Genomic DNA, 15,704 nt, shown 5'->3' on the forward strand with positions numbered 1-15,704 from the left:
TATATATATTCTGTTTACATTTTAGTTAAAGTTTTAGTAATGTTTTTGTGTTTGTGCCATTTTTCTATGTAGTTTTTACTTTTTAAAGTTTGTAGTTTTATTTTATTTAGTTTGTATGGAGACTTCCACGGGATAAAAAAGGTAATTGTGACTTTTTGTCTCACAATTCTAACTTTTTTTCTTACAATTCTGAGTTCACTTTTTGTCCGCCACATGTTTTCATACACTTTTCTTCTCAGAATTGCAAGTAATAAATTCACATCTCGCAATTCTGAGTTTATATCTCGCAATTCTATATAAATTTTTTTGCAATTTATAAATCCCAATTCAGACTTTTTTTCTTGCAATTCTGAATTTTATCTCACAAATTCTCATAAAAAAACAAACTTACAAACTTGTAATTGAAATAAACAAATACAATTGTAAGAAAAAAAGGCAGAATTGTGAGATGAAAAAGTCGCAGTTTTTTTAGTTACGTGTTTTTTTTTTGTTTTGTTTTTTTAACCTGTGGCAGAAATAAGCTTCCAAAAACACAGCAAAATTACTAAAACTTTACTAAACCGAAAATCAAAAAAATAATATCTAATTCAATATATTAACAACAACTATAATAGTATATCAATGATAATAAAATTAAACTGACTTGAACATTCTGCCAGTATCTCCTTTTTGTTCCATGCAAGAAAACATCATACAGGTTTGGAAGATTTTCAAATTGGCTAAACTTCCTTCAAAAGAAAAGTACATTTATTTAATCCCTGAAACATTTCTGCCCTACCATAGAAGGAGAGTCGCCCCTTCACTGTGTTTTTGCCTCTGGAGTTCTCAGCCATGCATTCAAATAGCCCTGCGTCTTCCTGTTGGAAATAAGGGATCTCCAACACACCACTGGATTTGTTAACATCCACTTTTCTGGGAAAAGGAACTCCGTCTGGTCTTCTCCAGGTGATAGCAGGTACTGGACTGAAAGCAAAAGTTAAAGTTGATTGTTTAATGAGCTATATTTCTCTTTAAATAATAACTGCAAATGAAACCAAGTCTCTATATCAGTGAGCTGCTGTTAGTATATTGTGTATCAACTGTAATATTTACTTTCCCAAAGCGAAGCACTCCAGTTTGACTGTCAACCCTTTGGCAACAGCCACAACTTCTGGAAACTGGATCTCAATTTTTGGCTCATATTCTCCCATAACGCCTTAAACACAGAAAAAAGAGTGATTTTTTTCCTATTAAAACATGTTTAAAATCACATATGAGTCATTTTTATGAGCTGAATACATATGGTAAGACCATCACCATCACTGCGGAGTACAAGTGGCGTGGGAGGTCCCTGAACTCTGCTTTGGGTCACAGAGTTAGTCACGACACAGGTGTAGTTTCCCACGTCTGAGGGCTCCACTTTAGCGATGTACAGGTTGCCTGTTTTCTGTGACACAAAGCGCCGCGTGTCTTGCTTCACGAATGAAGGATATTCGTTAAAGATCCAGGAAAAAGTCAACTCTGTAGGAAAGTCAAGAGGTGAGACTTGCTGTACTGCACGACATGCTTTGAAGAACATTTCAGAAACCCAGTGAAGTGAATAAACAGAATCACACAACCTTGAGCATGGCTTTCATTGTACATGGTAAACTGGTAACTCTTTACAATAAGGTTCCATTTATTAATACTAGTTTAGTTAACATTAACTTCTAAAGCATTAATTAATCTCAGTAGTTAATGTTAATTTCAATACTTAGAAATACATTATTAAAACCAAAAGTTGTATCTGTCCATCCCTCTATCCATCCATCCATCCATCCATCCATCCATCCTTCCAATTTACATCCATCCATCCATCCATCCATCCATCCTTCCAATTTTCATCCATCCATCCTTCCATTTTACATAGGGTTGCGAAACGTGCCATTTTTATGGGACACATCCTGGCCAGGATTTCTATATTGCCTAAAATATCCAGGTTTTGGCTGTTTGCGCAGCGCAGACCAATCGGTGTATGACATCTGTGAGAGTTATAGAGAGCAGAAGCTCCTTATGCTTTCGAATCGCTCTCACAGTACTTTGATGTCAAACATTGATCGGTCTGCGCAGCGCCGAACAAACGAACAAGTCGAACGAACACATCTAATCTTTATGCGTATTTGCATCGCTTTGACCGTTCTCTGTAGATCCCACCTGCTCACGTGACAAGATTGGCTGATTATGTACAATGCCTGCACGTTACTGGTCAAGCTAGTTTTCTATCATTAGCTTCAGCAATTATGAAAACAAAAAAACAAAGCCAAATATAGAAATCCTGGCCAGGACGTGTCCTGTAAAAATGGCATGTATGCGTTATGACTGGTTAGATCGCCTGTCAATCAAACTCCCTGCGAAGGGTCAGTTAGCATATGTTTTGGCATGTGTGCAAAAGAGTAAGTACAATTGTCTACAATTTGCACAATAACTAAATGCACATGGCTTGTTGATCAAAACTGATGAGTTGATTCTCAGTAAAATTGTCAAACTCTTCACAACTTATAAACATATTTTAATGTGAGTCATCAGATGCAAAATGGTCCATTCAATTATCTGTCAGACATTGCATGTGCTGTTTATTCCATAAATATCTGACATGGAATGTTTGTAATGTCTGCTAAGTTTCCAGATGGCCTGTCATTGTAATGAAATATGAATCACAATCTTAACAATCAAGTTTGGAAGTGCATATATGGAGTTTGTCCAGCATAATCACTGCCATTTTTGAACAAGGAGGAATGACACACCCTTAAACAGCAGCAGCTACAGCAGTACTGTACAATACATACCTTTATCTGTAGATATTTGTTAATCTAAACTGAAAACTTACAGTTTCTTGTCATGGAAGAGCAATAGGCAGATATGTAAGAATGTGTAGTGGTGTTGGGGGAAGACATTATAGAGTGTGTAAAAATGAACAAGCAAGAGTGAATTTTCAGTTTACATTTAACACATTTTTACAAAAATAAAAGTACTGTATAATAAAAATGTTCATTTTCTTTTTGTGTACTACAGTATTGCCTTTTCCCAATACATTTTTACCTACTGTTGAAATCTGTATCTAAAATGCTCAGTGTGATACACAGTCAAAACCAACTGTTGTCTAGTGATTCACTGTGGACCTGGATAAACATCAGTTTGACACACATCAAACTATTATGTCAAGGTCTTCCAATACAGAAACAATTCTATGATTAAATGTGCTGGCCTATTACATAGTAAGTCAAATTTTAGATTAAAAACAACTTCACGTGCAAAGTATAAATACTAATGTTAAAGTTGAAAGCTTCTGCTGAATACAATAAGCAGCATGGGTTTTTTTTCTTTTCTTTCAAGTGCAATATGAATTTTATGCGTTGGGCTGTAATGTGTACTTGATATTACACTGATATTATTGGGAAGTTACTCCCTTAACTGCATCAATTTGTATCCTGTTTCATTTTAATTATGCCTTAATGGCTTTATATTGGCCTTAATGGTCATTACATGAAGTGCTACAACATATAGCCATGTTACTCTGCAATATATAGGGGTAACATATGAAAGATGTTGCACTATTTGTCTACCAGATAATACTTGAATGCCAAGATGAAGGATTCATACTTATGGGCTTAAAATCTATTAAAAGCTAATTTCAGCATTTTACTGATACTTGTGCATTAAAAATTTTCTTTCCGCACAGCAAGTCGCGCTGGCTGGTCTTATTCATTGGTCAGGCATCGACCGATAAAATGGCTTCATTCGCACCCTAGCCCCATCACCGGTTCTGCTCTCTCGCATCTGCATTCACAAGTGCACAAGTGAGTTTTGCTACAGGAATATCGTGAAAGAAGTAGCAAAAGTTGATTTGAAGTTGTACTGCTAGATCTGAGAGGTTGTAAGTGCTGACTTGTGGTTGTACAGCGAAACTGAAGTAAAGTGCAAAAGTAAACATGTCGTACACATTTGCGTCTGTCATTTTGTTTATGTGAATGTCATTTTACACATTTGTAATTCCTAATATGCAACTATGAATTCAAAACACGGGCGTTTTGATTATTGTCTGAGTGTGCAAATCAAAAGATTCAGCTTTTTTTAACATCAGAGCTGTGTGTACATTTCAGGTAACAAATACGAATATTATAATGACAAGTTCTCAAATTCAAATCAACAAGCCCTCGAGTTTTGCTACTATTTTACCTTGCGAAGGGTCAGTTAGCATAAATCAATAAGCAGTTCAAATCTGATGTGAACAAGAAGCGAATTGTTCAGATATCTGAACTTTTACTGTTTTGAGAAAAAAAAAACATTTGGGAATTGAGCCAAAGGAATTGAGAAAAACTGTAACATTTAAAACTATGTTAAGTTCTTGTGGTTTTTGAGTTGTGAGTTTTTGAGGTGTGAGCATCTTTAAACCAAGAAAAAGACTGACAAATAAAACTTGAGTGCATCAGTAAAAAAGTATCTGATCTTTGCCCAAGAATCCAGGTTAAGTCCTGTTTTTCCTGATGGATCCAGAAAAAACAAGTAATTTTAGCCTTCGGTAAGGTTTAAAAGGTTTGGCTCCATTAAAGCAATAAGGTCTGATGTGTTCAGCCAAACACTAAACACAGTAATCAAGACAGCAGGGGACAGACAAGAACAACACTAATGTAGCACAGCTGTGCTAACTACTACTCATCTCAGGCAAAGCTTTTTAATGAGAAGTGACAGAGCAGCCGAGAATAAACCACTTTTATACTTAAAGGGATTGCTGGTCCCCATTGACTTCCATAGTATAGGGGAAAAACACTATGCAAGTCAATGGGGACCAACAACTGAAGGTGAACTATCCCTTTAAACATCCAAAGCATGTTGTGTGTTTTTAACATGTTGGAAACATTATCCTACATTTGACATTTTAAACATGTTTTATTACAGGGAAATGACACTGCTTATAAACTGTCTCAGTAAAAAAAAAAAAAAGCCCTGTTTTTTTCCAAGTTAAACATGTTCTGTTCTGAAAATGTCAACAATCTAAGTGACGACATGAAAAGGTCTAGTAATCAGTCTATTCAGGGTTTCTTAAGTATGGCCACTCATTGAGTTAACAGCAAAGAGCAAATACAAAAAGTTTGCTTCACATAACATTTAACTTGTGCTCTTTGGTGAGACACTTAAGGGCACTAAATCAACAGTGGAAAAAGGAGGCAGTGAGGTTGAAAAGCCTTTATGCTTTAAGCTAATTACAGTGAACCATAATTGCTGGTTGAGAGGTGGTTAATAGGAACAAACAGTAGAAACTACCTAGAGCAAAATCTCTCTGAACAGGTAACATCTGCACATATAATAACTTTGAATGAGACTCACATGAGGCACAATATAGAGTTTAGGAATGAGATTATTATTAAACATATTGAATTGCCATTGATCTTAATTTTTACTTTGCCATTCTAATAAAGACTAGTTATGGACTGAAATTCCTCCATCCATTCTCCAAATCGCTTATCCTATGTAGGGTCACAGAGAAGTCTATCCCAGCAGATATACTGATATGTCGGCAGAAATGAAACATTACTGTCTCATTTTCTATCATTAAGTAGAATTATATCATACACATGAGGGGTAATGTACAGTCAGGCAGTTAATTATCATCAGACCTTATATAACCATGAAAGGTTTTATTTAGCAATAATGACTGGCTGGATGTTCATTATCCTGCTATTACATGGCTACTTACTAAATAAATAAATGGACATAAAATATTAATTTGTTTTGAAATTATTTATTGTGTGAAAAGAAATAGACAACTGAATGAAAACTGTACAACAGTATAGCACAGCTAAGATGAAAACTGGTTGCCTGCTGCAGTTTAGCGGTCATTCAAGAAAGAATGAAGTTTAGACTGAAAAATCTCACAACTTACAAATCAGAATCAAGTTTTCAAAGAGCCATGTAATATATTTTGTCATTTCATTTGCTATATCCAACTTTTTTTTCTCAGTATTGCCATTGGCCACTGAAAAACCCAAGTCAGTCAGCCAGAAAATAGACAATAAAATGCCTCACCTCCCATATGTGCTGGAGGGCCACAGAGAAGAACCACACCTTGCCCCTCTCTAACGCTCACTGGACTTCTCCTCTGGGTTTTAAACTCCTCCAGATCTGTTAAAAAATGTCAAATGTCAGAAAGAAAGACAGAAATAAGCAATCTTGGTACAACAATTTAATCTACTCACAATTTACACCCTCAGACTGAGTACTCTTTAATAACAATTACATTTAATGACATTGTGTACTGTTTTAAACAAATAGAGAAAAAAAATAGAATGGAGTCTAGATCCACCAAAAATGATATCATTGTTTGTTTGTCTGTATGTTCCAGACTTTCTTTCTTCTATGGAACACAAAAGGAGATGTTTTGCAGAATGTTTATGCTGCCCTTTTCCATGCATTCCAATAAATGTACATGTTGCTCAGGAGTTTCAAAAATGACAAAAAGCTCCATAAAATTAGACCACTGAACTGAACAACTGAAGTTTTGTAATGATAATTTTGTTCTGCAGCTCTTAAATCTCATTCAAGTTTACCTAAAATCGAATGCCAGTGATGTCAAAAATCAGTTCTTGTTTGTCTCGTAACTGATCACGATGTACCAAATTTGAATACACAAAAGAAATATGAGATTCTAAAGATTAGATTTTTAGACTGTTTGTCACAGAAAAGTTTTGGTTTTTGGAAGACTTGGAATGTAGTGTCAAGACTCACATGGGATACTTTAATGATGCTGTTTTTTTTTTTAGCCTGGCAGTCCCATGTTCACCTTCATTCACTTTCATTGTATGATAAAGAGCAGCATGAACATCATGCCTAAATTATGCTTTTGTGTTCAGCAGAATGAAGCATATTATACAGGTTTAAAATGATTGCAAATTATCAAATAATTTTTCATTCTGTGTAAATTATTAAATTCAGAATAAACAGCTAAACTCAGCTTTTCTCCTTCATTGTTTTTAAAACCCATGAGGATATAAAATAATAAAAAATAAACCAACAAATAAAATAAACTGCATACTTTCATTTGTGAATATCTTTTATTCTGTGAAGGGAAAAACAGAGAATTGAAGTTGATGGAGGTTGCGTTTGCCTCACCTGCACTGAATTCAGTGAGGGGGTTGTGTCTAGAGAACGGCAAATTCAAACAGAATATGCATGAACAACACATCCACTCAAAACACGACAATCCCCGCACGCCTCCATGACACAAACTATTTCGACACCATCCACAAAGCAGGGGCTTGATCAGGCTTTAAAGCATGTGTCTGTGAGAGGGGTACTTTTTGTGCTCTGCATGTAAGTTCCACTGAACTACCCACATCAGGAAAAGTTTTCTTCCAGAATTTTCCGTAGACACATTTTTCAGTTCACATAATTACAGAGTCCTTACAAGACATTTCTATGAGGCCAAAATAAATAAACCGACAACTCTCTGCTATACATATGCAATACAATCATCTGCTCGTCGATACTGTACATATAAAGCATTCATCAAGAGGAAGACACACTCCACTGCCTCTAATTGGCTTCTCGGTTATCAACTATACGTTGTGTTCTATTCATTGCTCTCGGCAAAGTAAACACCGTAAGCCCTTGTGAAGCTGCTGAGATTGAATACAGTATTGTATTGAAAGTAATGAATTTGTGACCTGTAAAAGATAGAGTGAAGTAAAATGCTTTTTCTAGCATCTCCATAATTATATGTTAACAATGAATTTGAGAAAAGAAGTCAAATGTACCACAATATTCCTTCAACATTTCAAATAGGTTTAATATAAAACAATTAGTTTTTTTAATTAAAAAAAAAAGTATAGTGAAATCTTAAGATTACCTTTGCATGCTACACTCTTAAAAATAAAGGTGCTTCAAAAGGTTCTTCAAGCGATGCCATAGAAGAACCATTTTTGATTCCACAAAGAACCATTCAGTCAAAGGTTCTTTAAAGAACCATCTCTTTCTTACCTTTTTATAATCTGAAGAACCTTCTTTCGCCACAAAGAACCTTTTGTGAAACAGAAAGGTTCTTCAGATGTTAAAGGTTCTTTATGGAACCATTTAGACAAAAAGATTCTTCTATGGCATCGTGAAGCACCTTTATTTTTAAGAGTGTACTGGAAATGCATTAAATCAATAGTACACAGACACAGGCCAGTGCTGCTGATGGGATGTTTCTGTTACAGTTATCAGCATAGGAAATTATTTTTGGATAGTATAAAGAAATCATCTAATAAATGTGCATGTGAGCAGTCACAAGCACGATTTGTTAACTTTGAGGTTATATCTCTTTTAAAACCTCACAAAATGATCTGAGAAGTTTTAACGTATAAGAAAAAACAAATTCTACTTATACCGCAATAAAATAAGCAAATTTGAGAACATAGTTCTTGGCCACTGGAGGCCATTTTTTGGTTTATGCATTCATAGTAATTTATAAGAGCCATAATCTTCAGATTAAACCAGCACTGCCTTAGGCACACTGAAAAAATATGCAGCAGGAGAAGTATCTCTTTTGATTATTATTCAGGCCTCTCCTTGAATGCACTACTCAAAAAAAAGCCAAATCTTTACTATAAATAGACTATGACAAAATCAGTTTCAAAGTAGAGAATGTGATTTCACAGGAACTCTAAAACATTCATTGGCAATGTTTCAAAGATGTCTCTAAGGTTCCAGTGCGTCAACAGATGAACTATTTTAGGTAACTGAAGATGTACTGATTTTACAATTCTGGCCAATAACAGTAAGCCAATAATCTTAAATCATTCAAGGTATTTTATGGATCACCACATTATATGAACATTACAAAAATAAATGAATAAATAATAAATAATTAAAACAAAGATTATCGATGTGTGTTTTACAAGAAAATAATATTTCAGTCTTTGTACTTCAAAATTTCAAATGTAATTCAGTGTGTTACTGGTTGTTTCTTTGTAATTCTTTGCGAAGTTTATTACCAATTTTTTCAGTGTGAATAAAACAAAAGATTATTGTTTTACAAGAAAATACTATTCAGTATTTTACAGTGTTACTTTGTAAATTTTGTGAAATGTAAGTAAATTTAAAATAAATATTAAGTAAATTATTACGTAATATAATATTAAGTAAATCTTACACTAAATATGTTTCAATGTGTGTCACTCAAGTTGACACCATTTACAAATTAAATTTAGCCTTGTTCTTAGAGTCATACTGAAGGTTAGGCTTGCAAACAATATTTTGAAACAACCAGAACTTATGTCTGCACCCTGAAGAAGCTTTAGTCCTTCACAGATTGTCCTCTGCCATCTCCAGACACCAAAAATATATAGGGTTGAGTCCATGAGCTATGGTGAACCACACAGGAGATTATCTCTAGAGTAGCTGTGGAAATGCACTGCAGCTTTAGTGATTTAACACTTTAATGCGTTAGTGTTAGATTTATCAGTCTAAAAATGTCTATTCATAAAGTAAACATCTACCTTTAACATTTAGAGCAGTTGTAATGTAGAAAGCATGGATCGCTGTGGCTCAAACGCAATAGCCTTGCCTTTCCACCATAAACTAATAATAGCATTAGTTATAAATGTAGCGAATCAGCTCATGGGGAAATATGAATAATTAATCATAACTAGTTATAATTTGAAGGATGTGTGTTCATTCAAAGAAAGGTTTTCCTATTAATTAATTAGAGAAGAGTCAATTTTTCACTGTGCACTGTGGATTTCCTATGGAAATTGTAGTGAGAGGGGTGACTCTCAACATGCCATTAGGTCGTAAAATGTATCTGGTGTCAGGGTTGCCATGGTAACCAGGGTCCTGGGCCCTGTTCACAGACAACTTGGCACCCAGTATGTTTATTGGGTGAGGGGTCTGTGAACGTTTTGTTAATCTAATGAATAACTGATTTGTTAAATCAAATGAAAAATTGTGTGTTTGATTGGTCCAGACGCTACATAAATAAGCATTTTCTACTGTACCATAAAAATCTCCCTCTCTTGCCTTGAGTTTTTGCTCAATCCATTCTCAGGTTGTGCATGAATGATCATGACAAAATGAATTATTAGAGTACTAGTGTACCATAATAAGATATGCAGATGCACACATATGTGTCTCAAATTATTAAGCACATTCACCAGGGAATCATCAGCTTGTGAAGCATTTTAACAACCAAAGCTTGCTAGCAACCATAGATACAGATTAGATACAGATGTCAAACCAAATGAAGCAGAAAACACAAAAGATCAACACGATTAGGCGAAATAAGAATAAATGGCTACGCTGCACCAAGTGTCTAAGAGTGCTTAAAATATCTAATTAGGCTAACATTAATGGCTACTAGAACATTCTAGATTAGCACAAATACTGCATTTGGAGCATGTGCAAAGTAATCCAGCAAAAGGAAGCCAAAATCACACAATGCTACTCATATTTAAAAAAAAAAAAAAAATGTATTATATATATTATAATACATTTAGACCTTTCTTTTTTAAATCACTTTTGATCAGCTTTATATATTTTTGAATTTAACCATAACAGCAACCGCTGTCTGTTATGTATTGTATATATACTGTCATCTGAGGTTGAGCTGAGATTTTGGCGGTTGGGGAACCCTAATGCCCTGCACACACAACTCCCAGGTGCCCAGTATTTTTCCTACTTTTAGAAGGTGGCAGATTGCCATTATGGCCCAATTTAACCCTTGGCAACTGCCCTACTAAAAAGTCACTCTTTGGCAAAGTGTCTGCTACTACTATCATAGACGGAAGGAATTACAAACAGAATGTGCATTATGTTTGCTCTTTCGTGAACAAAATATATTCTGTATCTCATTCAAATATTGTGCGTTTGGTGGACAAAAGCATTTTGTGACATGCTCATTTCATTTTGTTCATGAAAGGGGTTTTCTCTTATACACAAAATGAAAAGTACATTCACTCTTGTGCACAAATTGAAGTAGCTTCTGCTAGTTTTGAGTCTAGAATTTTGTGTACAAAATGCAGAACTGACTTTACATTGCTTTTCACAAAAAGCAAGTGATTTTTGTCTTTCTGTATGCATTAAAGTCAAACGACTTTTAATTTAAATTATTTCAAGTTAAATTGTGCATACAAAACATTTAAATACCTGTCACATGTAATAACCATTACATTCACTGTAAAAAAAAATCAATATTTAAAAATTCTGTAAAAAATCTTCTGTAAAAAATTTGTTAATTGGTTAACTGTAAGTTACCTTATCATATACAGTGAACATTATACATAATTTTATTGTAAAATGTTGTCAATACGTGCTGTAGGATATCAGACCGAATCAGACAATCTAAGATTTGGTCAAAACCGAGTTGAGGCACGAGGAGTCACAAAAATTCCACAGAGGCCCAAGACAACAGGATGTCATAAATCAGGCATTAGCCCTCTGAAGCAAGCCTAAACCTAAACCCCTTTATCCAATAAAGCCTTATTTATATGGAAAAGAGAAGTATCTTGTGTTTTGTGCTCACAAGTTAATGTCTTAAACTGCCGACCTTGTTACCGTGCTAATTAATAGTGTTTTCACTATATTTTGGATATAGATATCCATTGCAGAATTGATGTCATACGGCTCGTTCACTGAATCGCTGGCCGTCTCAGTGATCCGCCGTAAAACAGTGATTCTGTCCTAATTCCCTTGCATATTAATGGTGGAGTTCCCTTTAAAATCTTAAATGATTCCCTTTGAGCTAAATTATTGACCTGTTTCCCTTACAGTGCTAATTCTTAAACTTTATTAAACGCATCGTTTCGGTCCACTGACCTTCATCAGGCAAATGTATAGAATTAAAAACAAGACATAATTATTTACTTTCACAATCAATGAGTATAATTGACAATCACATGTGGACTAATTACAAACACATGCGTAATAGATACCAATGGCTCAAGTATACAATAGAAGACACTTTACAACATCCCCAATGAAAAATATATCATTATTCACATAATTTTTTTATATCATCCCCTTGTTTTTAAACACACTGTTACTTAGATATACAGCAAACACAGTAAAAGTAAAAGGACAAAATTAATGTTTCATTTATAATAAAATAATTTTCTTCTATTTTTGTTATCAGTAATGTACATTAGGATGCTTTACCTTAGTGTCATGTGTTCCCATGATGGTCTTTTTCCTTTGTATGACCCTGTTTGAACTGTCTATATATGAGTATTGGTCTTGTTTTATGGACAGGCCACTTACGACGAACTCTGATTCATAATGTGATTTTCTATTTTACCCCCTGTATTATTATTATGGTGGTTATCAGTGCATTTTATGGTTAAAAAAATGTTGGTAGATTGGTATATTAACATTATATCACTTAATGAAATATACGGTTGTAAGATGAAAAATATAAAAGGCACCAATACACCATACCATAAAAACCTGAAACATTATTCATTACATTGTTCATTATTCATAACACTGTTCGTTGTTCACACTGAACCACTTGACTTTTGTATAGTAAATTTATTAGGATTTATTTATTATTTTATTTACTTTTAATGTTCAGGTGCGGCTATTTTTTAGCTTCAATATAGCTCAGAATCTCAATCTCTTAAACTGACATCATATATTATACTAGGAGTGAGACACATAGAGGAAGGTCTCAGATCAAGCTCCCCTGATGCATTACAGCCGCTGGACAATAGGAGAGCGATCAGTTTGGAAGCCACAGCAGGTTAGGTCCAGGTTATTGAGAGAAAACATAGATAACACATAAAGCTTAAGGACCTGCATGCGTTCCACCTTCACGCCACAGAAGCCAGAGCTGTTGTAAAGATTACACTGGGCCTCAGTCTCACATCCATCACAGGGCATCATTTCTGCAGATGAACCAGATAGCCATCAAACGGAGAAACACCAAACTCACCTCACCACCAGAGATTCAGCATACATCACACAGAGAAAACTGATAAATGAGGCCCATGAAACAACAGTTTCAGAAGCCCTGCTAAGATCTCATCAGTTTATATGAATATAACGTGGATCATAATGTCTCACAATAAACAGAGCCTGGACGCTACAAAATTCAATAAAATAAAATAAACTTTTGCTCTGCTTGCTGTTACTAATGAATCTTATCATACCATTTCTATATTATAGTTTAATCTGGAACTACACTACCATTCAAAGGTATGGGTCACTGAGATGCTTTTTAATGTTTTTGAAAGAAGTCTCTTATGCTCACTATAGCTATGATTATTGTCTATGGTAATATATTTTGAAATGTAAAACAGATTAGATTAGATTCTTTTAAAATGTAAGGTAGATTTAGCATTTAGCATTCATTCATACTAAAAGTTCAGCGTGGTTACATGCATTTTGACTACTTCTAAATGTGGTTTGATTTATCGGATCACAAAATGTTTCGAAACTGTTTAGAAATTTGTACAAGTTCAGAAAAATATGTTTAGCTTTCATAAATGGTTATTTTATCTAAGAAGACCAAGGGAAATTTGATTCCTCATGATATGAGCTTTTTACCATAAGATGCAGAGCAAATGCTTTTAATTCAAGAAATACAAACCCTCAGTTTATGGTTAATTTGAGTCATTATTAATGAGTCATTTTTATGCGATATGGATCATCTACTCTATGCAGTGCTGTTTGCAATATTAACTCAGACTACATTCAGAGCCAATGTACTATCTGTACCCACTTTAAAGTACAAGTTCACAAAAATCCACTAAAACCACCTCAAATTATGTGTAAAAGACTAACCAAGCATCGCTGGTCTCAGGTTTAAATCTATAGACCCTCATACTTTCAAGTGCTTGAGTTTTTCAGGAGAGAAATGACTTAAACAGAGACTCACAAGCAATGTGAAGACTAGCTTCTCTGCTGAGAATAGTCCCGAAAGAGTTGGAGGCCAGACACTGGTAAATACCAGAATCCTCTTCCTTATTGAGCTGGCTGATTCGAAGGTTTCCTCCTGAGATGCTGTATCGAGAGCCAGGTTGAGGGAGGATGAAGCTGTCATTAATTTTCCACCTATAAAACACAGGGGGAAATTAGCAGAGAGTGAAAGGAGAGTTTGGAGTACTAGAAGATATTTTTCTCTTCATTCAAAGTAAAACATAGTGAAATATGTTTGTTATTTGTAATATATTGTATATGGGACTTTGCACATATAGAATACAAAATAAGATCTGAATCTTTAAAAAATTGTCAGTGAAAAGAAATGCTATTAAATTTAAGTATAAAACTACTAAACTGAAATAAAAAAATAATAAATAAAAATGACAAAATTACTAAAACGTGAACTAAAATTGAAAACAAATAAATGTAAATATAAAAATAAATGTTAATTCAAATTATTAATAAATATTATAATAGTATATAAATAATGCTAAAATAACAATCTAGCTCAAGTCAAATAGAAATAAAATATTTTATATTTCTAATCATGTTTTGTTATTTATTTATTGAAGATGTTTGCAAGTTTTGCAACTCCATTCCCAAAATTTGTGTCATTTTATAATTTTCTTATTTGTGATAATCAACATGAATCAAACATGAACAAAATACAAAATAAAATCATTTTGATCTATTTAAAAATAATACTAAAGTGCTGAGCATGGACATACAGTGCCACATGACAAAAACACCAGCAACAACAAAGTAGAAAGCCGTTAGGTAGAAAGACAGGACTTCAACAACAGATCGATGGCCCAGACCAGTCACCCCAAGACATCAGAAACCACAAAACCCCAGGGACGCACATAAGTTCAGATCCCCTACTACAAAAGCCTTGTCTTTACATCATCACACAATTAATCAATACAGTCAGTCAGGTAACGTAATCACTGCCTTACCTCATTATTAAATCGTAATCACTGAAAAAAAAACAGACCTCTCTGTCAATGTGGCATACAAATGAGAACAAATGAGTCTGCTGTGTGAATCCCACAGCAAATAAGGGCCATTTTAATTGACAGACTGGAGAAAATGGAGAAAGGCAGTATAGTGGCCATCTGGTTTTAATGTGGACAAAGACATGATCCATGCCAATTACCGGTCTGATTACATGTACAATGGCCATCAATATAACTATACTATGATGCCACGTTTCTCTCCCACACACTAAAGGCCACGTCTAAGACCTTTCCATATTGATAGAAATTTGTACCGTGCTGCACAAGTTACTGCATGGGACTTTGGAGAGATACTATATATTTGCATGAACAGCCCACTGTTTGATCTGCCTGTCACTCAAACTCAATGACGCGCTTTAAAAAAATAAAAATAAAATCAACTGGTTCACTAGATCGAAATTCTTTCAGAAACTATATGTTGTAGACATACAGTATTAAATTTGAATACATTGAGTATTTTTCCAGTCTCCTGAGGAGGGCAAACAGTGCAGTTAGAAACCTTCAACTCTTTTCACATTCAAATGCTGAAAAAAATTCTGTCTAGCTTTTTAACTTGTGTACTTATATTTTCATTTTTTGCTCATTGTAGACAGATGTCAGATGTGCTTTAATCTAGTGGAGAAAAATAGATCTTTGAAATGTTTTTCTGTTAAGATGAAAATATATAAACTTGAATAAATGCTTGTGATGAGGTCAGAAAATAATGTAATTTTTCTGTTTTTATATACACTGCGGTTCAAAAGTTTGGGGTCAGTACACTCTTAAAAATAAAGGTGCTTC

General features: G+C 34.3%; 1 protein-coding gene across 1 annotated transcript in view; it reads right to left on the bottom strand.

The window, feature by feature from the left end:
- LOC107569851 (contactin-4-like) overlaps nucleotides 1–15,704 on the bottom strand; it is a gene marked incomplete at its 3' end in the record, with an annotated part of 47,471 nt that overhangs the window by 9,509 nt on the left and 22,258 nt on the right. Inside the window, exons 4-8 of the mRNA XM_016256007.1 lie at nucleotides 13,865–14,040; nucleotides 6,043–6,138; nucleotides 1,297–1,500; nucleotides 1,093–1,195; nucleotides 779–963 (exon numbers count right to left, since the gene is read on the bottom strand). Of these exons, the coding sequence (XP_016111493.1) occupies nucleotides 779–963; nucleotides 1,093–1,195; nucleotides 1,297–1,500; nucleotides 6,043–6,138; nucleotides 13,865–14,040 (764 nt within the window). The remainder of the gene's footprint in view (nucleotides 1–778; nucleotides 964–1,092; nucleotides 1,196–1,296; nucleotides 1,501–6,042; nucleotides 6,139–13,864; nucleotides 14,041–15,704) is intronic.

Source organism: Sinocyclocheilus grahami, unplaced genomic scaffold, assembly GCF_001515645.1.
Source record: "Sinocyclocheilus grahami isolate Dianchi unplaced genomic scaffold, SAMN03320097.WGS_v1.1 scaffold1387.1, whole genome shotgun sequence".
Lineage (NCBI taxonomy): Eukaryota > Metazoa > Chordata > Actinopteri > Cypriniformes > Cyprinidae > Sinocyclocheilus > Sinocyclocheilus grahami.